Source organism: Eriocheir sinensis, chromosome 35, assembly GCF_024679095.1.
Source record: "Eriocheir sinensis breed Jianghai 21 chromosome 35, ASM2467909v1, whole genome shotgun sequence".
Lineage (NCBI taxonomy): Eukaryota > Metazoa > Arthropoda > Malacostraca > Decapoda > Varunidae > Eriocheir > Eriocheir sinensis.
Window position 1 is genome coordinate 17,375,604 of NC_066543.1, and position 24,300 is coordinate 17,399,903.

The following is a 24,300-nucleotide window of genomic DNA, read 5'->3' on the forward strand; positions in this document are numbered from 1 at the left end:
CTCTCTCTCTCTCTCTCTCTCTCTCTCTCTCTCTCTCTCTCTCTCTCTCTCTCTCTCTCTCTCTCTCTCTCTCTCTCTCTCTCTCTCTCTCTCTCTCTCTCTCTCTCTCTCTCTCTCTGACCGCTGATGCTTCCTTCCTTCCCTCCATTCTCCAAAAATCTTCCCTGTAGATAAGAGAGAGAGAGAGAGAGAGAGAGAGAGAGAGAGAGAGAGAGAGAGAGAGAGAGAGAGAGAGAGAGAGAGAGAGAGAGAGAGAGAGAGAGAGAGCACATTACTCAACCTGCAGCTTCCATCTTCACATTCCCTGTTTTTACCTGTCCGTACCGTGTTTTTCTTCCCGTCTTCAATATTTATGGGTGACGGGCGGCGTGTTCTTTCTCACTATCGATTTCGTCTTCCACCTCTTGCTTTGTTTTTGTTTTCTTTTTTTCGTCCAACCTGATTTCTGTGACTGGTGGATGTGGGCGTTTTTTTTTTTTTTTTTTGGCTGTATACAATTCCTTATTTCTCCTCCTTTCCTTTTTTGTGGGCGGGGGGAAGGGGGTTGGTGTTCAAGCTATTTTTTTTTTTGTTCCCCTTTTTTGTTTCCATTCTTTTTCTTCAGTAGTACAGATAAGCGAAGGGAGAGAGTTTCAGAGGTGTGACGGTAAGACTTATTAGTGCTTGTTTCTACTTATTGTTTTTTTGTTCTTTTTCTGTCATTTCATCTCGACTCCGTGTGAAAAGTCGTGTTGTTCATCTGTGTTTACATGTAGTACTATCTAGCTGTCTAAGTCTCTGTCTTTCTCTCTGTCCATCCGTCTGTCTTTTTTTTTTACAGCAGAGGAGACAGTGCAAGGGCGTAAAAAAAAGAAAACAATGTGAAAAAAAAAACCGCTACTTACTGCCCCTAAATAGAGTAGAGTGGCCAAAAATATCTGTCTACCTGTCTGTCTCTCTATATATCTCCTATCTATTTATCCCACAGATACACACATACACAGACTATCCCTCCCCCTCCCCATCCCCCGTAGCCCCCCCCCCCCCCCCGTATACCGCTACCATCACCCACCCCCACCTATACACCAAAACCCTTTTCACTCAACATCACGAGAACAAGCATCACCATTATACACCACCACCACCAACACCCCCATCAACACCACCAACACCACCATCACGACCACGACCAACATTATACAACAGCAACAAGACAATGAAGTTCCCGAACCAACACCACAACGCACGACAGCTCACCACCATCACCACCACCACCACCACCAAGACGTTGCCCCCCCAGGCCCCCTCCCCCCCCCCGCTAGCCTTGTCATTGAGATCAAAGCCGAATCTTTCCCGTAAAAAAATTAATAACAAGTCGAACACAGACGCATCAGAGAAGATTCTAAGTCCCTTATTTTCAAACATTTCACACACTCACACTGGGAACGGCTTTCCTAGAGGTTGTTGTGGGCATTTCGATGGGTAGTTTTATGAGCCTAGCGGTAGTTTGAGAAGGCTTCTGTACAATGAACGTGAAAAACACTCTTGAAAACCCAACTAGTATCCTTTGTTGTTGGACCCGAAAGGATTCTAACCAAAAAAGGGCGCAGAGAGATAGAAGTAAAGAAAAACAAAACAAGTAAACAAAGACGGATAAATATACAGATAAATAAAGAGAGAGAGAGAGAGAGAGAGAGAGAGAGAGAGAGAGAGAGAGAGAGAGAGAGAGAGAGAGCGTGAGTGATAGAGAAAGTGAGTGAGTGAGTGAGTGGGTGAAAAGAAATTCGTAAAAATCGTATCAATACACACGAAAGCGAAAACCGGTGTGTTCGTGAGTGAGCGAGCGAGTGAATTAGCAAATATATCAATAAATGAGAGAGCAAATCAGGAGAGGGTGATCATGGTGGTAAAAGAGGGTAGCGGTGTTGCGTGTTATGTGTTCTCTTCCTCTCATCTCCGGCCCCTGCATCAGTTTATCTCCCAATGTGCTCTGAGATGCTCCCTCCCTCTCTCCCAAACCTAACTAACACATACATTCTATCTCATTTTACTCAGTCCAGTTTTATCTCCTTCTCTTCCGTTACCTTCCTTTCCTCACTTCGCTACATTTTAATACGTTTGAAGGAGGCTAACGATGAGAGGGAGTGTGGGTGAGTGATTGAGTGAATGAATCAGTGAGTAAGTAAGTCACGAGGAGGAGGTAGTGGTGGTGGTGGACAGTCGTGGAAGGCAAAACAAAATGAGAGGAGTAAGTGAGTAAGTGAGTAAGTGAGTGAGAGTGAGTCAGAAATAAGTGGTGGTGGTGAAAAGTCATGAGAGGCTGAAATTTTATAAGAATGAGTAACTAAATGAATGAGTGGATGAGTAAGTGAATGAGTAAGTGAGTCAGGAAAAGGAAGAACGTGGTGGTGATGATGGTGGTGGTGGTGGAAGTGTTGGGGACAGTCGGTAATGTATAATGAGTACCTTAATGAGTGAGTGAGTGAGTGAGTAAGTGAGTAAGTGGGAGGAAGGCGTGGTGGTGGTGGCGGTGGTGGTGGTGCAGATGTTGGAAGAAGGTCGATAATAAGAAATGAGTAACTAAATGAATGAGTGGATGAGTAAGTGAATGAGTAAGTGAGTCAGGAAAAGGAAGAACGTGGCGGTGGCGGTGGTGGTGGTGGTGCAGATGTTGGGAGAAGATCGATTATAATAAATGAGTAACTAAATGAATGAGTGAGTGAGTAAGTGAGTCAGGAAGAGGAAGGCGCGGTGGCGGTGGCGGCGGTGGTGGTGGTGGTGCAGATGTTGGGAGAAGATCGATTATAATAAATGAGTAACCAAATGAATGAGTGAGTGAGTAAGTGAGTCAGGAAGAGGAAGGACGTGGAGGTGGTGGAGGTGGTGTTGGGGGACAGTCGTGGGAGGCGTGGGAACATGACCCTGGTGAGGCTATTGACCGGGTGGGGTCACAGGCAGGTGGAGTGTTGGTGCAGCGGTGCCCCACCACCACCACCACCTCCACCGCCACCACCGTCCTCCCCACCTCACACCTGCCTCCTCTCCTCCTCCCATTCCACATCACGCCCCCCCATCACCACCACTTGCTCCTCCTCCTCCTCCTCCTCCTCCTCCTCTCATCTCCGGCTCCTGCCTCAGTTCATCTTCCAGTGTGCTCTGAGATGCTCCCTCCCACTCTCCCAAACCTAACCAACACATACACTCTACATCATTTTGCTCAGTCCAATTTTTTCTCCTTCTCTTCCGTTACTTTCCTTTCCTCACTTTAATTTCCTCGCTTTCTATGTCGCCCCTTCATTTGCTGTTTACTTTTTCTGTCTATTTCACCACCAGGAAGTACAAATATTTTTTCTCTCCTTTAAATGAATGTTCAGTAAATGTGAAAAGTAATGTTTTTCTTATATCGTATTTTTCTTTTTTTTTCTATTCTTTCGTTGCGTTAGTCTCTTCTCTCCTTTCCCTCTTCTGTAATATATTCATTCCCTCTCCTTTTTAACACTTTCCTTCTCTTTATCTCGTAACTCTGATCATCGTTCCATATTAGCCAAGCTTTGCTCTTCTTTCTTATTCCCTTTTCCTTACGATCCAATTTCTGCTCCATTTTTCTCGCTTCTTTACCACCCTATCTACCGCTTCTCATCCTTTTTCTCCTTCAATTCCAACTCGCTTTTAATCCATTTCTGTGTCCCTCCCTACCAGACCTTCCTCCCCCTTCTCCTAAAATCCACCACCCACCTCATCCCTTACATCTTACAATCCTCCACCCAACTCATCCTCCAATCCCCGCCACCTCCCTTCGTCTCCCCTCATCACCTTCCCCCCCTCCCCATCATCGGCTCCTCCCTATCACCTCTCCCCTCTCTTACCACCACTTACCTCCCTCCCTCCCCACCATAAAACCAAAGAAACAGTAAAGGATCTTCCTCAATACATGCCGTGGGGAAGGCTTTATCTTGTCCGCTCCCATCTCCCCGCCTCTCCCTCCCCTCCCCACCTCATCCCCTTTCCTCCCTATCGTACATCCCCTCAACCTTCCCTTAACCCCAATAAATGGGAAGGGGGGAGGGGGAAATGGGAAGGGAGTGGGGATATCTAACTTTTAAAACGAAAAAAATATTGATACATAACTGTTCCTCTCTCTCTCTCTCTCTCCGTTGTCAAATTAGAGAGCCATTTCCCGTTGTCTGTATTTGAAGTTATCTATTCATATATTCCATCTACTCATCAATCTGGTTTGTTTTATCACCGTCCAATGGCAACCCGTCCAGAGGTAAAGCATTTCAGAGCACACGGCTGTCACTTGTTACCTGTGCAGATCTAGACCAATATTTAAAACCAGGTGTTCGCATACAGGTGTTGCTGGTTCGGTCACCTTTGGCCAGGTAAGTCGGGGCGGCAGGTAAGTCTGGACGCGTCACGCTCCGTCGCCACCGTGCAACATATCAACGCTTGGTAACCACGAAAAAAAAAATAACATCGAAGTGACCAGCTCAAGGAAACGGATACCTTGCAAATATTTCTTTTTATGTGTTTCTTTTTTACTTTTTTTTGCCGTCAAGAGTACCACCGAGTGACAGGCGCTATGTGGCGGTGACTACTTCTGTTATTGGTACTGATAATACTGCATCATCATCATCGTCATCATCGTCAGCATCATCATCATCATCATCGCAGACTCCAGCCATTACAAGTTCACTGTAGGACAAAGGCACAAAGGCCCTTTCCAATGTTCTTTTTCTCTGTCTGATGTTAGTGTTGTAGTAGCAGTAGTAGTAGTAGTAGTAGTAGTAGTAGTAGTAGTAGTAGTAGTAGTAGTAGTAGTAGTAGTAGTAGTAGTAGTAGTAGTAGTAGTAGTAGTAGTAGTAGTTTTAGTAGTAGTAGTAGTAGGAGGAGGAGGAGGAGGAGGAGTGATAGTAGTAGTAATAGTTGTAGTAGTAGTAGTAGTAGCAGTAGTAGAAGAAGAAGACAGTCACTATTATTTGGGGAGGCGGTGGCCAAGTGGTCAACGTATGGGCGTGGTGATCACATGGACCTAGGTTCGAGTCCCACCGAAACACGCTGATTTTTCAAACCATCGCCGTGAGGCGGAAGATCAGTCAACCCTAACTTCAGAGACTTTGTTGAAATATAGCACCGGGGGGCAGCGTGGGCCAAGAGTCATATCAGCAGCCACTGTAAATAAAATTTACCTGTGCAACTAACGGCCTGGGGCCGTCCTAGGCCCCTCAAGAGAGCCTACAGGCACTACAGGCAGAACAACAACAACAACAAAAAATCATTGTTACCATCCATATCAAGCTATGCCCTACCGTCATCCCTCCATCACTCCCACCATTTATATTCTCTTCGTCCTAACCCTGACTTTATCCTTCTTGTTTTCTTCCTTCCTTTCATTCATTTAGTCCTTTTCACTCCTCCTACACTCCCCGTCACTCCCCGTCACTCCCCCCTCCCTCTCCTTCTCGTCCTCCTCACCCAGTCTCCCTTTCCTCCCTTCCTCCCTTTCCTCCGCCTCTCCATTCTTAGCTTTATTACTTTTTATACACAATAAATCACGGCCACTAAACTTTATGTGTTAGTCTCTCTCTCTCTCTCTCTCTCTCTCTCTCTCTCTGATCACTTCTGTTTGTCTTTTTCTTTCTCTATTCTTCCTCTTTCTTTACTGTTGACTTTCGCATCGTTCGTTTCGTTTTGTGTTGGTCCGTTTTCTATTTCAACCACCGAGTTATTTTTTCGTGCAATATATTTATTTTTTCTTCGCCTTCACCAGTCATGTCACGCCGAGGAGAGAGAACGAACGATAACACAGAAAACATTATAACGTATTAGGATTTTTATTATTTTTTTAAATTTTTCAGTTCAGGGCAGCAGCCAAGAAGCTATTTTATTCTTTATCTTTTATCTTCTCCTTTCTCTTTCTCTGCCTCTGTCTCCCCTGAGTTTTCTTTTCTCTTTTTTTTTTGCCTTTTTTTACTATCTTGAGGATAACTGAACAAGTATAAGGTCTTTCCCCAGTCTCCCTGCCTCTCTCCCTGCCTCTCCCTCCCTCCCTTTCCTCAATTTCCTTACCTGCCTCCTCTTCCCTCCTCTTCTTTCCTTTTGTTTTCCTCTCTGTCCATGTCCCTCCCTTTTCTACCCATCCTCCCCTCCATTCCCTTTTCTTCCTCTTCTTCCTTTTTTCCTTCCATTCCTCCCTTTCTCGCTCCCCCTGCCATTCCTTCCCTTGCTTTCTTCCTCTGAATCTGACCATTCCTCTCTTTTTCTTCCCTCCCTACCCTACCCTGCTCTGCCCCCATTGAATACCCTGCCTTGTTTTGCTCTCCCTGCTTCCCCTGCCTCGTTCTGCCCACCTGCCTCCTCCCCTGCCTCCTCCCCTTCCTCTCTCTGCTTCCCCTGCCTCGTTCTGCTACTCTGCCTCCTCCCCTACCTACTCCCCTTCCTCTCTCTGCCCCCCCCCCCTCCCCTGTTATGAGTGTTTGCCCTGTGTTTCTTCCCAGGGCAGCAGAGGCTCACACAGACTTCGTGGGAAACCTGCATTGGAAACCGAGTCTCATCAGCTACAAGTAAAAGAAAAAAAAAAAAAAACATGTACTGCTACCACAGCTGTCAATGGTGGTGGCGGTGGAGGTGGTGGTGGTGGTAGTGGTAGTGATCGAAGTTGTACCAGTGGGAAGTAGTGGTAGTGGATGCATTGGTGTTAGTAATATCGTAGTAGTAACATTGTAGTAGGAAAGTAAGAAGTGACAGTAGTAGTAGTAGAAGTAGTAGTAGTTGTAGTTGTTAAAGTAGCAAAAAGTTAGAGCAGTAGTAATCGTAGCAAGAAATAAAGGGTGGAAGCATCAACGGTTATAGTAGGAGGTAAGATGTTGTAGAAATAGCAATAAGCGAAGTAGCAGTATAAGTATGAAGTAGTAGTAGCAGTAGCAGCAGTATAGTAGTAAATAAGTAGTCCATAATAGTACTCGTTATTAAAGTAGCAAGCAAGAAATCATACGTAGTAGTAGCATTAGTAATAGCAGTATGAATATGAAGTGGAAGTGATGTGCCCCTCCCCCCCCTCCCCATCACTTTTTAAACCAGCCTCCGGCGTGGCGCAAAGAGCGCCTCTCCAATCCCTCATGGACGCATCCTGAACCCAAAACCTGTTCCTCGCGTCGGGTGGCCTTTACGTTATATAGCATTATTAACCTCCGATACGATACTCTAATGAATCTTCCAACTTTACCAAGTCAAGAAGAAGCGAATGTTTTCATTATACGTTACTCATAATAATACAACGCTCACTACAGTTACGAAAATGATGTAGACTTTATGCTAAGTATTAATGCAGCGATCACAACGGCTATGGCAACGATACATCGATGTTACGTTACACCAAATATACGTTACTAGTCGATGGTCACGAGGTATGCGAGTCTGAAATTCCGTAACGCAGCTCCGAGCACCGTAATGAAGACAGGCGATCACGGTGCCGCCTCGATCACCGTTCGGCGTAACTGTGATCACCGGCGTCCTTGTCAACAGTAAGGCGTCGGAGGCAGCGGCGGGGCGGCGGTCAGTACAGCTCTTGCTCCGCTCCGACGCCCGGCCCAACGCCTCGAAGCAGCGGGAGTCACGTGCGTCAGGAGTATCGCGCGCCGCCACCCGTGAAGCGCCCGAAGTCTTGACACCTTCCCGCCCACACTGAGCGATCCGTCACTCCCACACACGCCCAAGCCAACACCCACATCCAAATGCCTCCCACACCCACACCCACATCCATGCACACACCTCCCACGCCCACACCCACATCCATGCACACACCTCCCACGCCCACACCCACATCCATGCACGCACCTCCCACGCCCACACCCACATCCATGCACACACCTCCCACACCCACACCCACATCCATGCACACACCTCTCACGCCCACACCCACATCCATGCACACACCTCCCACGCCCACACCCACATCCATGCACGCACCTCCCACGCCCACACCCACATCCATGTACACGCCTCCCATCCCCAAATCCACATCCATGCACACACCTCCCACGCCCACACCCACATCCATGCACACACCTCCCACGCCCACACCCACATCCCTGTACAGGCTTCCCACGCCCACACTCACATCCATGCACACGCCTCCCACGCCCGTAACTTTCTGCTCCTACGAATACAAATAGAAATAAAGGAAAACTGAGTGTGTTGCTGAAAAAAATAATTATTGTCAACTTTAGTTCCAAGTGTGTCTCGTGGAGGAAGAGAACGAGGAAAGGAAAAGGAGGAATGCAAGCAGAGAGAGATGAGGAAAGGGAGGAGAGTAGAGAGATGAGAGCGTTGCATTTGTTCAATCCCATTTTTTATACTAGCTTCAATTATTTGCGTTTTCTTTATTCATGGGTCTGGAGGGTTAACTGTGCTATGGAGTGTGTCTGTGTGTGTGTGTGTGTGTGTGTGTGTGTGTGTGTGTGTGTGTGTGTGTGTGTACGCTTGATCATCGTCTGACTTTCTATTCCTACTTCAGTTTTAATTTTCTAATTCTTATTAAAATCTCTCCTGTTGTTTTCTGCTGATTTTAATTCCTTTAACGGAGATAAGTACCGGCCACCATCACCATCCCCACCATTAGCACCACCACCACCACCACCACAACCAGCTTCGTTCCAGACCGGTTGCCAGTGATAGGGTAAGACCAGGTAAGTGACAGGAAGCCGCAGGTAGCCCCTAACCACCTGGGAGCGCGGGTCAGGTAATCGTGATCGTAGCAAGACTCGTTAACAGGTGCGCCCGCCGAGACACCCAACGAATACCCAGTCCTCGCTACCCTGATAAAAGCGTCTAATGTTGAAGCGCCGTTGATCTAGCTCGTAAGTGTTGGTGTATATCTGATCTTCCCAGTTTTGGATATCGTGGAGTTGATGTGTTTATTAGGGCATATGTAGCGTTGGCCAGCTTTACATTCTTGTTTTCATATTTTACTCTCCAATTAATATTAAGCCCTCAGAGGTGACCAAAATTTAAAGCAGTAAAGGAACATCAGTTTTCTTTTTATTATTACTGAGATCCATGAAAGGGCAACAAGGTAAAATTCCTAACAAATATGTAGACCTGAAGAGTCCCGTCGCTATGAAAATTAAGACAGTGATAGCAAAGTAAGGCGAGGAATAAAAAAGGTAGAGTATAAAACCAATTATTCTGCAAAGTCTATAAGGTATCCGGATAGCCACTTGATCCTAACGTCAATATCTCGAGCTTACACACAAAAAAATCACAGCATATAATTAACATCATCGCAAAGCAAGACACAGCAGAGGCTTCTCTTCCATGATCGTCCCTCCTTGATGTCAGGTCGTCCGTCGGCCTCTCCAGCCCTCGTAAGACTGTCTTGAAGAGGTCAAATTTGATGGCGCCAGCAGCCTCTTATTACCTTCTCGTATATGGCCGGGGAGATAAGAGTAAACAGCTATCATCAAAGCTTAAAAAATCACCCTTGCGGAAAATGTATAGGAGACTGAAGAGAGTATTTCCATTATTATTATTATTATTATTATTTGTACCATTACTCTGACGGTTATCATTACTATTACTGCTCCTGCTGCTGTTACTGCTGCTACTACTACTACTATTGTTACTACTATTACTACTACTACTACTTTTACTATTATCAGAACTATTTCCGCTGTTACTATCACTGTCCGCAAATTCCTACATCACCAAACCACAAGTCCCTACATGGTCTTCTTTCAATGTTCTTCCTTCTCCTCCTCCTCCTCCTCCTCCTCCTCCTCCTCCTCCTCCTCCTCTCGGAATAAAAACAGTAATTGGCCAGACACTCTCGGCAGCTCCGTATCAAATCAGGCACCAATTAGACAGCCTCGAGCGGGGCAGGAGGAGAGAGAGAGAAAGAGAGAGAGAGAGAGAGAGAGAGAGAGAGAGAGAGAGAGAGAGAGAGAGAGAGAGAGAGAGAGAGAGAGAGAGAGAGAGAGAGAGAGAGAGAAGGACTGTCTACTCTCTCTTTCTTTCTATCTACCTATCTATATTTATCCACTTATCTATTTATCTAACGACGCCTATCTTGACACCGGTATCTAGTATTCTACATTGGCCTCAAGGGTCCACCAGTTCGAATCCCGTGTGATGCCAAAGTGATTCAGCCACACGCCCTGACTACCCTGCGCCCCCTCACACCCAGACTCATCCTCTCACACTCTTGGACTGTCACTCTTCCGCCCTCACACTCAGCCGCCTGTCAATCCACTCTTTCGATGTCCAGACCCTCGCCGCCCCCTCCACCTCCACCTCCTCCTCCTCGCCGCTGTCCAGTCCACTTGCACGTCCAGCCACTTTCCCGCCGCTTTTCCGAATCACGGCTTCCCTCTCCTGAAACCTGACCACTTGAGTTCCACTTGAAAGAGTCTCTCCGTCCTTTGCCTTTCCATTCCACTCCATTTCTCTACCGATTCCTTGTCACTGTGTTCTTCCCTCTTCCACTCTATGTCCTCCTTGATCTCTCTTTTATGTGCAGGCCCGTAGCACATAGTTTACCTACAGGTCCATACCGCTCTCTCTCCACCGTGTCGCTCCACCTAAAAATTACACATAAGCCTGTAGCTCTTTTTGTCCTTCCCCTTCCTATCTTTACCATACCCGAGATGCATATGTTATCCACTTTATCGATCCATCTAGAGTTTCCAAATGATCTCTTTTTATAGTCTCCACCTCTATTTTTATCCAACCCAAGATACCTGTGGTTTTGTATGTCGTTCCACTCTCTTCCTCAACCTTGCCACTCCTCCTTTGGCCCTTCAAGTCCCGACTCAGTCTTGCCCCTGCTTGCCTCTCCATCCTCGAAGCGTTTTATCAACATTGCAAAGCTGTGTATGTTACTTCACTTTTTTTTATACATTGCCGGTCTAACTTTACCTATGAGGTCCTGACAAAATCCTTCAGATGCTCGCCTTTCCCTCCTCCTACCTTATACAATGGCCAAGATACTCTGCCCTCTTCCTCCATTCCGTTGTTTCACTTTGACACTCCACCTTCTCTATTCATCTTTCTGTCCCACCTTTCTCCCTACCCAAGACATTCTACTCTCTATCCTTCCACCTTCTTGCTCCACCTCCATACCCCACCTTCTCCCTCCACGTTTCTCCCTATCTAAAACACTCCACTCTCTCCTTACACTTTCTTGCTCCACTTTCACACTCCACCTCTTTCCATCTTGTCGCTTCACCTTGATATTCCACCTTCTCTCCTCATCTTTCTGTTCCACCTGTCTCCCTGCCCAAGACATTCTACTCTCTATCTTTCCACCTTCTTGCTCCACCTTCATACTCCACCTTCTCCCTCCACGTTTCTCCCTACCTAAAAAAACGCTCCACACTCTCCTCCCACCTTCTTGCTCCACCTCCATACTCCACCTTCTCCCTCCACGTTTCTCTCTACCTAAAAAAACACTCCACACTCTCTCCTTCCACCTTCTTGCTCCACCTTCATACTCCACCTTCTCCCTCCACGTTTCTCCCTGCCTAAAACACTCCACTCTCTCTTTCCACCTTCTTGCTCCACCTTCACACTCCACCTCTTTCCATCTTGTCGCTCCACCTTGATATTCCACTTTGATACTCCACATTGCCGCTCCACCTTCCGCCTTTGACCCCTGAAGTATCCAAACAATCTTGCAACTAATGTCTTTCCTCCCCCCCCCACACACACCCCATGCCATTAGCCATTCCTACCCAAGCTGCACGTTGCCCGGTTTTGGCTGAGGATCCTGTTTGCGTCTATACCATTCTTCTTATCCGCTGGTGCTTGACTTCATATCTGACTGTGTGTATACCGAATCCATTTAACACAAGTCCTCTCTGTGGATAAATATACATGTTTACCCGGGTATTTGTCTGTTAGTGTTTCTTTCTCTTTCGGTGTTTTTCAGTCTGTCAGGGTTCATATGTTTTTATTATTGTGTTTATTTTCTTATCACAGTTAATCCAAAACAACTCGAAGATTTGTTTGTCTGCACCTCTCCTTACTGCCTGTCTTGTCTGTCTGTATTATTCTTCACGCTTGTTGACCTGTCTCCTCTGTGTGTGTGTGTGTGTGTGTGTGTGTGTGTGTGTGTGTGTGTGTGTGTGTGTGTTTTCTTGTGTTTAACGGTGATTCTATCTGTATGTCTTGTCTGTAAGTATATAGAAAGATAAACACATTTTACCTCCTTCTCGTGCTCCTCCGCCTCCTCCTCCTCCTCCTCCTCCTCCTCCACATGGTATCTACGGTCTCTTCTTGACCCCAGAAAAAGTGGTCTGAACTCTGTATATACTCTCTCTCTCTCTCTCTCTCTCTCTCTCTCTCTCTCTCTCTCTCTCTCTCTCTCTCTCTCTCTCAGTTCAGCCAGGCTTATCTCCGCCTCGTGTTGTCGTGATGTGTGTGCTGAATCCGGGTTGTGTGGCGGCGGAGGAAGAGGAGAAAGAGGAGGCAGGGGCACAAGAAGGTTAGAGGAAGAGGAGGAGGTATGGGTAAAGGGGAAGATGAGGAGAAAGGATTACAAGAGGAAAAGGAGGAGGAAGAGGGAGAAGTGAAGAAGCAGGAAAAAGCACAGGAGGAAGAGTAAGGAGGACGGAGAAGGGGAGAACAAGAAAGAGGGGGAGGAGGCAGGAGTGAAAAGGGAAAGGATAGGTATGGAAAGCAAAAAAAAAAGAGGGAAGGTGTCAGAGTAGAAAGAGAAACAGGAAGCATTGAAGAAAGAGGAAACGACAGAACTAGAAGGAGGGAAAAAGGAGGAAGGAAGGAAGGGGCTCAGCGGCATAAAGGAAGGTGAGGGTGAATAAAGAAATGAATAAGGAGATAATGGGAAAAAGGAAGGAAATGTGGAAACTGGAAAATGAAGGCAGTCGTGGATGTAGAGGAGAGATAAAGAAATTGATGATAGTATTGACATAGATAAAGACGAAGAGAAGGAAATGAAGGAACGGGGATAAAAGAGCAAGGGAAAAGGAAGAAAAGAAAATGTAAGGAAAGGAAGATAAAGATATAAAGAAATGAAAGTACAAGAAACAGGAAAGAAAGAAACTGACGGGGGCAAGAAACGAGGAAGAAGGAAAGAAGGAAATGGAAAAAAATAGAGAGAGAAAAGGAGAAAGAGGCGTTTTAGGAGAGGAAAGAAAGGAATTGACAGCGGGCAGAAGTGAAGAGGAGGGAAAGAGGTGAGGGAGGGAGGAAGAAAGAGAGGAGGGGAGGGAGAGGGGCAGAGAGAAGGGGGTAGGTGACGATGGTGTGTGTGTGTGTGTGTGTGTGTGTGTGTGTGTGTGTGTGTGTGTGTAAAATGCAAAGAAGGATCGAAGAAGTGAGTTTTGCGTGGAAAAAAGAGTGAGTAAATCTTTTGGGCAGTTTGGGGGCCACGAGCAGGCCTGAGTAACGGGTCTGGACTGGCCGAGGGTCCGCACACGAGGGTCCGGACGGCGGGGCAAACTGGAGGACTGTGTGTGCCAAACGGTGATCTATAAGGAGGGGAGGGCGAGCGTAGAGGCGACTTTAATAACAGTGTCTGCGGAGGTAAGAAGGTTCAGGGATATTACAAGGCGAAGAAGAAGAAGAAGAAGAACGAGTGAGTACAACAGAAAAAGATTACATTAGAAAAGAATGAGGAACGAGGCTACAGATTACAGGCTACAGGTTACAGGTTACGGTAGAAATAATAAAGGAATATGAGAGTACACACAGTAAAACGAAGTTACAGCAGAGAAGCATAAGGAAAGAAGAAAAAGTTTACAGGTTACAGGTTACAGAGAGATGAAAAAAAAAGAATCAGAAAAAGAGTAAACAGTGAATAAAAACTTACAGAAGAGATGATTGAGGGAAGAGTTTACAGGTTACAGGTTACAGTAGAGAAGAAAAAGAGAATCAGAAAGAGAGCAAACAGTGAATTAAAACTTACAGAAGAGATAATTGATGGAAGAGGTTACAGGTTACAGTATAGAGAAGAATAATGGATAATGAACACAACAAAAATAACGTGCTGTAGAAAAGGAAACATCTGGGTATCAAAATAACTTAGGGGACCATTGAAAGAAGTTTGGGGACTGTTGAAGGAAATTAGAGCTTTTAGGAGTCTGGGAAGAGAGGAGAGATATTTTGAGGAAGTTTGGGAAAGTTTGGTGAAGTTTGGTGGTTTGGTTTGGGAGAGAATGACAAGAAACTCGGGAATTCCAGGTAATGGTTTTGAATTTCTGAGAATGTTGAAGAACCAAGACAGGTGTGGAGAAAAAGATTTAACTGAGTAGAGAGAGAGAGAGAGAGAGAGAGTGAGTGTACCTATTCTCCCCACGCGCCGGAAATGGGGTCAATCATGATGAGGAACGTGATATAAACAAGTTTTATACGCGTACGATGAACCGTTTTTTTTTTTTTGTTAAATCTCTCTCTCTCCCCGTTTATAATGTTACTTGACGTTATCTAGAACCAATGTATTGTAGTTTTTTCACACTATTTTTGGGCATCCGGTCTTTCGCAGCCACTCGCTTATCTTAATTTCGCTAAAGGTTTTTCACTGAGCGCCGGGACGTAGTTGGTGTACTCTGCCCGATAGTAACATGCGGCGTACAGCTGGTAATTAGGTAAGGCGAAGAGGTTACATGAGGCTCCATAACCCCAAGGCCACGAGTGCCACCAAGGCCAAAGGAGAGTGCGCCAGCAGGGGATTCTATGTATCAAGTGATTTCTGCTAATTAAGTGGAGGTGATACTCGAGGCACTGTGAGAGGTGTGTCTTGAGGCACTACAATTAACTAACAGAGTAAAAAAAACGCACTAGCTGACATTCTTCAACTCTTAGGACATATATACAAACTGGGGCAGCATTTAACAACACACTTATCAGGTTAAAAAATATGTTTGTCGCCTCTTGATTCTAAAGGGGTCATTATACCTGATTCTTGATTCTTTTATTAGTATTCTTTTTCCTCATTTTTCTTTCACGTTTTCTATTTTTTTTTCTGATCTTGCTTATTTATATTTTGCCACCTGTTCCCCTCATCTCTCTCTCTCTCTCTCTCTCTCTCTCTCAAACTAACTCTCTCTCTCTCTCTTCTCTCTTTCTCATCTTTTTCTGTCTTTTTTTTCCCTCGGTTCTCTGTTCCCACATTCATCTATCACACTTTGATTTCCTCTCGTTTTCTTTTCCTTCCCACTTCCTCGTTCGTTCTTTGTTTTTTCCTCATTATCCATCTAAAGTGTTTCCACTGTTGTCAGCATCTTTACTTTCTTATCCTGATTTTTCTTCTCTTCTTCCTCATTTCCATAATTATCTTGTTTGCCTTCCTTCTCTCCTCTTTTCCTATTTTCCTTCCCTCCTTCTATATATGTTTCTTGATTGGCTTCTGTTTCTTCGTCTTTCCCTCCTTCTCTATCTGCTTCTTGCCTTGTATCTCCTCTCCGTCCTCTTCCTCAATCCATCCTCCCTTCTTTCTCTCTTTCTTGCTTTCCATCTCCACTCGTTCCTCTTCCTCATGCTTTCCCTCCTTCTCTACATCTTTTTATTTCCTTATATCTCCTCGACTTCCTCTTCCTCCTTTCTCTCTTTCTCTACGTATTTCTTTTCTTATCTTTTACGTATCTCCTCGCCTTTCTCTTATTCTGCTTCTCTTCCTCCCATTCTGAAGACGAAACGAAAAAACAGAAAGCATAAGTAATAGAAGAAAAGATAGGTAGATTGATATGGAGGGAGGAAAGGAGGGATAGGAGAAAAAAAGGTACGAGAGAATGCATGAAAAAACTAAAATGGTACACTGAGGAAGAAAGAAAGGAACAGTAAAAAAAGGGGAAAAAGAAGGAGTGAAAAACAGAGAAATGAAGGAAAGAATAATGGAAAGAAAAAGAAGATTTAGAGACAAGCAGACAGGCAGACAATGACAGACAGGCCAAACCAGACGAGACGAGACGAGAGGAGAGAGAGACACGCGAGACGGACAAACAGACGAAGCGAAAGAGAGCAGGAAAGAGGGAGAGGAGGAGGAGAGAGGGGGGGAGGAAAAGAAAAGAGAGAGGGAGGGGAGGGGGAAATGGGGTAAGGGGGGTCAGTCTGAACTGTCCTGAGGTTAAGACAATGGCGATGCCACCTTTATGAATTTCCTCAGTAACGGACGGTATCGGTCAGCCGTGGTCTCTGCTGGGTCACGCACGCTGGGGCAGGGAGGGGGAGGGCAGGAAGCAGGGAGAGGGAGGGGGGGAGAGCATAGAAGGGGCAGAGGAGGAGGGTTTAGTGGGGTGCTAGGGAGGGGCAAGAGGCAAGGGGAAAGATGGGGAGGAGGATGGGGAGAAAGCGTTAGTAGGGTACGGGGCAGAGGCCAGGAGCAAAGTACATAGGGAAGGTAAGAGGCAAGCAGGCTGGACCCGTATTCTCAAACCTTTCGGCGCCCAATTACACCTATTTTACAAGGCTTTCGCAGGCGTTTCGGGCATTTTCAGGGGTATTTTAATTGCCCTGGTGGTTGTTTAACTCTTCTTCTGTACCATGAGTGTGAAAACATCCTCATGAAAGCCCGATTAATCTCCATTTTGACCTTTGAATATAGTTAATGTGCGAGGTGGAGGCGTCTGAGAATACCGCCCCTGGGATGATTTTGGGGTTTTGGGGCGAGAATCTGGATAGAGGAGAGAGGTACTGAGTTTCCACCTTCCAATGCTTTCATGAAGGGAGGAGTATCAAGACTGCTCCTTGAACAGAACTATTGATTTCTTTCGGCATCCTTCCTTCTCTGTAGCCTTTTTGAAGAAGCGGATGGATATTTCTCCTACTTCGAGATCTTTTTTTTGCTCAAGAGATTTTTCTTACGTTGAGAGTTTTTTCCAACGTCAAGATTTTTCCAACGTGGAGATATTCCCTGCTTTGTCTTATCTTTGGTCTGTTACCTCCCTCTCTAAAACAGGAGTCACTTCGCACGCGTAGTACCCGTCCATCAACAAATATATGACGACCAAAACGCTATGAAAATCCCATTCTTTAACTAACCAACCACACCTTTTTACCCTGATCAGAGGAGGAGAAACAAATGTAAACTAAATCACTAACCTAACGCTTCTAAACTAGTAACCGTAGTAAGTCGCCTGTAGTTAGTCTTTCGTTTTGAGGAAAGAAGAGAATGAAGGGAAGAATAGGAGAGAGGAAGGGAGTAATAGGTTGGCGTAAAGGTCAGGGGGTGTAGGTTAATGGGGAGGAGGGGAGGAACGAGGGAGTTAGGGGAAGGGAAGAAGGGTTATAGGGAAAGTCATTGGGTAGAGACATGTTGGAAGGTATGGAAGAGAGAGAGGGATGGAGGAATGGAGGGACGAGGCATGCAGGGTGGAGGGAGGAGATACGGTAGGGAGAGAAGGAGGGGGAGATAAGAGGAAGAGGGAAAAGGAGGGAAGGTTGGAGGGACAATAGGAAAAAGGTGAGAGAGAGAGAGAGAGAGAGAGAGAGAGAGAGAGAGAGAGAGAGAGAGAGAGAGAGAGAGAGAGAGAGAGAGAGAGAGAATTTAGAATCGTCTTAAACTAACATGTCTTCTTATTTTTCTTAATTTTATTCGATTCAATTACCATCACTTCCTCTTCTTCCTCCTCCTCCTCCTCCTCCTCCTCCTCCTCCTCCTCTTCTTAGGTACATTCTCAGGTGTCGATGACCAAATGATCTGTGGCCCTTAACAGGAAATTGACCCCTCCCTTCCTCCCTTCCTCCCTCTCTCTCTCTCTCTCTCTCTCTCTCTCTCTCTCCTCAGCGACGCCCTTTTTTCTTCCTCCTCCCTCTCTCTCTCCAGACTCATCATCATCATCATCATCATCATCATTATCATCAGTCATCATCGTTGTCATCATCATTATCACCATCATCAATATTATCATTTTCGTCGTCGTTTATCATTATCATCATTTTCATCACCATCATGATCATCATGATCATGGTGATCATGATGATAATTCCTTCTCTTCAATCACACACTTCTTCCCTTTAATTTCATCACTCCTCCTCCTCTTCCTCCTCTTCCTCCTCCTCCTCCAGCACGACTACAACCACTGCCTCTTCCTCCTCCTTCTCTTCTTCCCTCTTATTTTCCTTCTCCTTTTCTTCCTCCTTTATCACCATTATCACCAGTGCCTCCTCCTTCTCTTCTCTTTCCTCCATCCAGTTGGAGTTTCTACTCAAACCGAGTCATCCGCTAATAGAACAGCCTTCCTGCAGAAGTAATAATTGCGTAAACTATCAACTTCTTTAAAATTCGTATCGGCCGTTACTTCGTTGCAACAGGAATAAACTGAACCTGCCTTGGTCAGCGCTGCACGCACGAGGTGATTTTCAAGCTGACTAAATCCCTGGAGTGGGCACCCTCGTCAAGAGCCAAAAAGATTCCTGATGTTTGCCTTTCCATGTTTCGATGTTTCCTCCTCCTCCTCCACCTCCTCCTCCTCCTCCACTCCCTACTTTATCAACGGAAAGTGACGCTCAAGTGTTGACTTTTTTATCCTCAAACGTTGCTAATGGTGAGACTCATGGGCAAGGTTTTCAATGCTATCTGTTGATCTTTTTTTTTTGGGGGGGGGGAGTTTTGCGATTTAATCTTGTAGAATTTTAGTAACTTTTAAAACTTTAGAAACTTTTAGAACTTTTAAAATCTTTATGAATCTAAGAACTTCAGAAAAAAACTCATTATTTTTTTTTCTTTTAGAACTCTTATCTATTTATTGTTTGATATCGGAACCGTCCGAGTCAGGGTTCAATCTGTTTCTTTTTTTAATTTCTTGGTATATTTCTTTCCTTCTTTATCACCTGTGCTTTATTTTTGCTCATGATTGTACGAAGGACATGTGGACAAGAGGAGAAGAATGGGAGGAGGAAAACAAAGCTGAAGAGAACGGAATGAGAAAAAGAGGAGAGGAAGAAAAGAATGACATGGTAGGAAGAGGAAGAGGAGGAGGAGGAGGAGGGAACTGACCTGTTCTTCTTCCTTCTCTTCTCAAAACGTAAATCAAACAACTGAGTGTGTGTTAACCTCGTGTCTGTCTGTCTGTATGTCTGTCTATCCGTCTGCGTCTGAGTTCATTCGTCTGTCTTCAAGGGAGTCAAAATATGGTGTGGATAGATAGATGGAAGGATAGATAGATTCACCTACTGATAGACAGATAAAGATATAAAAAAATAGATAGATAGAGAGTTAGGTGTGTAAATGGGTTGTCTCTCTATCTATCTTCCTGTTTCTCTTTCTGTCTGTCTGTCTGTCTGTCTGTCTGTATGTATGTATGTATGTATGTACGTAATATAGATACTCTTACTACACACACGTAAAAGAAAGTAAAACAAAGCAAACAAACAGACAAAAAAAAAAGAAACAACAGCTACCAGGCAACAGAAAGCCACATACCACAGCAACATCCTCCTCCTCCTCCTCCTCCTCCTCCTCCTCCTCTTCCTCTTCCTCCTCCTCCTCTTCGTCAAATTGGTTTCACTTAATCCCTGTGTCGCCAAAACTTCTGATTATCACCAATTTATTACTGCCAATTATTATTTATCAACGGCACTTCGCCCTTAAGGAGGAAGCGGAGGAGGAGGAGGAGGAGGAGGAGGAGGAGGAGGAGGTAAAGTAACCCATCATCAAACGGTACAACAGGTGACCCTAATAACAAGACATCACGCGCCGGCATAATTATAATGACCAGGTGAGAGATGGTGATGAGGGGGGTGAGAGGGGAGGGGAGGGAGGGAGGAAGGAAAAAGTAGGAGGGAAGAGAAATAGAAAAGGGAGGGGAGGAGATAACAGGGAAATGAGAGGAAGAGGCAGAACAGAGAGGTTTAGAAGGGAAGAGAGTGGAGAGGAGAGGAGAGGGAGAGAAAATGGGAGGTTAGGGAGAGGAGATAAAGGGAAAGAGATGAGAGGAATAGTCAGACCAGAGAGGTTTAGAAGGGAAGAGAGAGAGTGGAGAGGAGAGGGAGAGAAAATGGGAGGTTAGGGAGAGGAGATAAAGGGGAAGAGATGAGAGGAGGGGAGGAGAGGGGAGGAGGTAAAAGAGAGATGAGAGGAAGGGTCAGAACAGAGAGGCATAGAAGGGAAGAGAGTGGAGAGGAGACGAGAGGGAGAGAAATGGGGAGGGTAGGGAGAGGAGATAAAGGGAAAGAGATGAGAGGGGTTGGAGGGGAGATGCACTTGAGGGTCATGAAGTGTCATGAGAGGTCAAGAGGTCACGTGACTGCAGGAGGTCACTGCTCTCTCTCTCTCTCTCGGTAATGGATAATTATTGGCTTCTGTCAAGAGGTAACAATTTTCTACTTACTTTTCTTCTTCTTCTTCTTCTTCTTCTTCTTCTTCTTCTTCTTCTTCTTCTTCTTCTTCTTTTACCTCCTCCTCCTTATCCACCTCTTCCCCCTCTTCTTCCAGCTTCTTCTTTCTCTCCCTGATTCTCCTCCTCCACTTCCTTCTCCTCCGCCTCCTCCTCTCCTCTTCTGATTCTCCTTTTTGCTCTTCCTGCTTCTCCTCCTCCTCCCCCACCTCTTCTTCCTCCTCCAACCCCAACAACAACTTCCTTAATGCTCTTGTTCTCTTCATCTTCTTACTTCTTTTCTACCGTTTTCTCTATTTTTCCCTTTTTCTTAATGCTTTTTTCTCTTTTCTCTTACTTCGCTTTCTCCTCTTCTTTTTCTCCTCTTCTTCCTGTGTTCCTTTTCTTTCTTTTCTTCTCATCCATAACCGTTTTGTTGTTCTTTCTCTTTTTTCCCTTCTTATCCTTCATCTGTTGCTTATTATCAATGCTCCTTTTTTTTCTTTTCAAATATTCTTTTTCTTCCTTTTCCTTATATCTTCCTTCCTTCCCTCCCTATATTCTTCCTATCTCATTCTTCATCCTTGCCTTATCTTCTTCTTTCCTCTTTGGGTTATTTTCTGCCCATGTTTCTTTGTTTCCTGATGTTTTCTCCTCATCTCTTACTGCAAATCATCCTCTTCCTCCTTTTCTTAACTCTCTCAGTTTCTTAGAATTTCCTCTTTCTTTTTTCTTTTTCTTTTTTGCGTCTTTTATTGCATCTTTTATTTTCTTCTTTCTTTTTCTTTCTCATTTTCTTTCTTTCTTCTTCTTATTTTTCTTTTTCTTTTTCTTTTTCTTCTTCTTCTTCTTCTTCTTTTTCTTCTTCTACTTCTTCTTTTGTGTTTCTTCTTCTTCTCTTCTGCCTATTCTCATTCTCCTTCTTCTTCTTCTTCATCTTCTTCTTCTTCTTCTTCTTATTATTATTATTATTATTATTATTATTATTATTAAAGGCAGGCAAGAATTGGTTTACCACAAGAAGAGTCGTGGATGAGTGGAACAGGCTTAACAGTCATGTTCTGAGTGCCAATACCATAGATACGTTAAAGAAGAGGTTGTATAAATTCATGGATAGTGAGGTAAGGTGCTGATTACGTTTACAGAAGCTGTCTTGTACAGGTCAACCAACCACTTGTAGACTCCTTATGTTCTATGTTTTTACGTTATTATTATCATTATTAACATTATTTATTACAATTAATATTATCGTTATTATTATTATTATTATTATTATTATTATTATTATTATTATTATTATTATTATTATTATTATTATTATTACCATTATTATAATTATTATCATTATTATCATTATCATCAATATTTTTACGACTGTCATTTTTAACCTGACTATCTTTCCCATTCTGCTCCATCTTATTCTCCTTGTTCGTGTCTCTCCTTATCTTTTCCTCTATATATTTAGAAAGACATGGCTTGTTTCGCACTTTTCTGTTCTCCTCCTCCTATTCCTCCTCCTTAACCCCCCTAGGCGGTGCGTCTGCGTGGCCTTGTAAGGGGTGCGAGGAAGGTTGTCGTCCTGTATTGTCTTGTGTTGTGGTCCGCGAGAAAGAGGGAAAAAATGAAAAAATGAGTTTGATGTGCGTGATGATGCTTTACCTCCTCCTTCTCCTCCAGCAGCGCTTTCCTCCTCCTCCTCCTCCTCCTCCTCCTCCTCCACAATCTGCTCTTGATCTCCCATGTACATTCCTTCGGAGCGGCGGTGAGGCGCTGCTGTTGCGTGCTGAGTGGACGGTGAGGGAGAATACGAACGTAATCACCGAATTTTGAAGGCCGAGGATGCTCTGACCTTCCCTCGACCCACCTGTCACCGAGGAGGAGGGGAAGGAGGGGGAGGAGGAGGAGGAGGAGGAGGAGGAAAAGGTGACGGTGAAGAGGTGAAGAAAAAAAAAAGACCAACATACGCATAAGTTAGATTTTTTTTTCTTTTTCCTCTTCCATAACGGGTATATTTTTTTGGTGTGTCTTCTTCTCTCTCTCTCTTCAGAAATGTGATCTGCCTGTATCCCCCTTTCCTCTCCCACCCTTCACTCCCTCTCTCCCTCCGTTCCTCTCTCCCTCAATCAATTCATCTTAATCTCCCTTCCTCCCTCCTCCTTATCCCCAGCCCCTCCTTCCTTTCTACCAAATCACGCTATTATTTCTTCTACTTTTGCATCATTCTTCTTGTTCTTGTTCTTATTATTATTATTACTGTTGTTGTTGTTGTTGTTGTTGTTGTTGTTGTTGTTGTTGTTGTTACCATTATTTAGTCATCAGTGTCACCTTCACCTTTGTCATCGTTATCGTCATCTTAATTTTCGCTTTTTTTTTTTTTTCTTTCCATTGTTCCTTTACCTGTTTGCGTGAGTGAATGACTGACTGGCTGACTGGATTACTAACTGAATGATTGACTATAACTATAGGACTCACTGACTGGTGGACTGATTGACTAATTGACTGACTGACTGGTGGATTGACTGATTGACTAATTGACTGACTGACTGGTGGATTGACTGATTGAGTAATTGACTGATTGACTCGTGGATTGACAGATTGACTAATTGACAGACTGATTCGTGGATTGACTGATAGACTAATTGACTGACTGACTGGTAGATTGACTGCTTGACTAATTGACTGACTGACTGGTAGATTGACTGCTTGACTAATTGACTGATTGACTGGAGGACTGACTGACTGACTAAATGACTGATTGACTGACTGACGCTGCCGTTGGACAGTCTCGCCTCACATTGGTGACTGATTGGCTGACCGATGACCTATAGCGTGGCACGACTGTCTTTTGTTCCTGGGTGAAGAGTGTGTCGAGGAGGAGGAAGAGGAGGAACAGGAGGTAGAGAAATACAAAGGAATACAAAGGAAAAGCAAACAGCAACAGACCTCTTGTCCTAACTAGGCTGTTTGTTGCGACCGACGACTTTCTGTTAGATCGCAGCAATATTAATTAGTCTTTTATCAAAAAACTTAACCATTTTTTTCGCGAATGATTGTCTCCAAAATTTTGCACACGATTGACGTAAGACTGATCGGTCGATAATTACCTGTATATATATATATATATATATATATATATATATATATATATATATATATATATATATATATATATATATATGTATATATACAGTAATACCTTTACAACTCGGCACTGTATAACTTGGAATTTGATATAACTCGGCAAGGCAACGAAATATGCATTTAAAATATAAATTTCGAATTCAAACAAATAACGACAAAAAAGGAAAAATCACATATCGGCATATTGCCGAGTTTTAACCACATCCTGATGTCTACATACGTCATGCCTCATCCGCATTTTCTTAGAACGTGTATCCACACTTGGGCCACGTGATCTTACACTCCAGCACTCTGATTCATCTCGGTATGCTGCTGATTCATCTCCACATCTCATTATTTACACTCGCCAAGACTTCCTGTCCAATACCTGTACTAAACATGTACCTCACTCTCCTTGCTCGCTCAAACACCCACGAGTTATCTGTTTGGACTGCATGACTACAGCGTCCCTTCATTGGTATAATTTTTTATTGTATGCAAATGGGGAGAAGAGGAATGGGGATTTGTATATATATATATATATATATATATATATATATATATATATATATATATATATATATATATATATATATATATATATATATATATATATATATATATATATATATATATATATATATATATATATATATATATATATATATATATATATATATATATATATACACTCTCTCTCTCGTGTCTACACCCCATTACTTTGCCGTCCTTCCCCTTACACCCCTTCCCATACCCCACGTCCGCGTGGTCCCCTTCCTCTCCTGCCGTTCCCCTTCGGTACATTCTTTCTTATTCCATGACTCCCTGCAGGTGCTTTCCTTCAACTCTGTATCTTTACTTTTTTTCTCTTTGCTAATCCTCTGTTAATTTTCCTTTTTCCTATTACTTCCCTTTTCCCCTTCTCTTTTTT

The 24,300-nt window shown here is 44.2% G+C and overlaps 1 protein-coding gene across 1 annotated transcript; it reads left to right on the top strand.

Annotated features, from left to right (window-relative positions):
• The first annotated feature begins 7,871 nt into the window (after window positions 1–7,871).
• LOC127007567 (uncharacterized) lies at window positions 7,872–10,354 on the top strand. Its single transcript, XM_050878738.1, has 2 exons — window positions 7,872–8,123; window positions 10,163–10,354. The coding sequence occupies exons 1-2, from the start codon at window positions 7,872–7,874 to the stop codon at window positions 10,352–10,354; spliced, it is 444 nt and encodes a 147-aa protein (XP_050734695.1).
• The last annotated feature ends 13,946 nt before the right edge of the window (window positions 10,355–24,300 follow it).

Coding starts and splice junctions, on each gene's coding strand:
- LOC127007567 (XM_050878738.1), top strand. CDS start 7,872: ATGCACACACCTCTCACGCCCACACCCACATCCATGCACACACCTCCC. Junction 8,124..10,162: donor TGCACACGCCTCCCACGCCC/GTAACTTTCTGC, acceptor CCTCACACCCAG/ACTCATCCTCTCACACTCTT.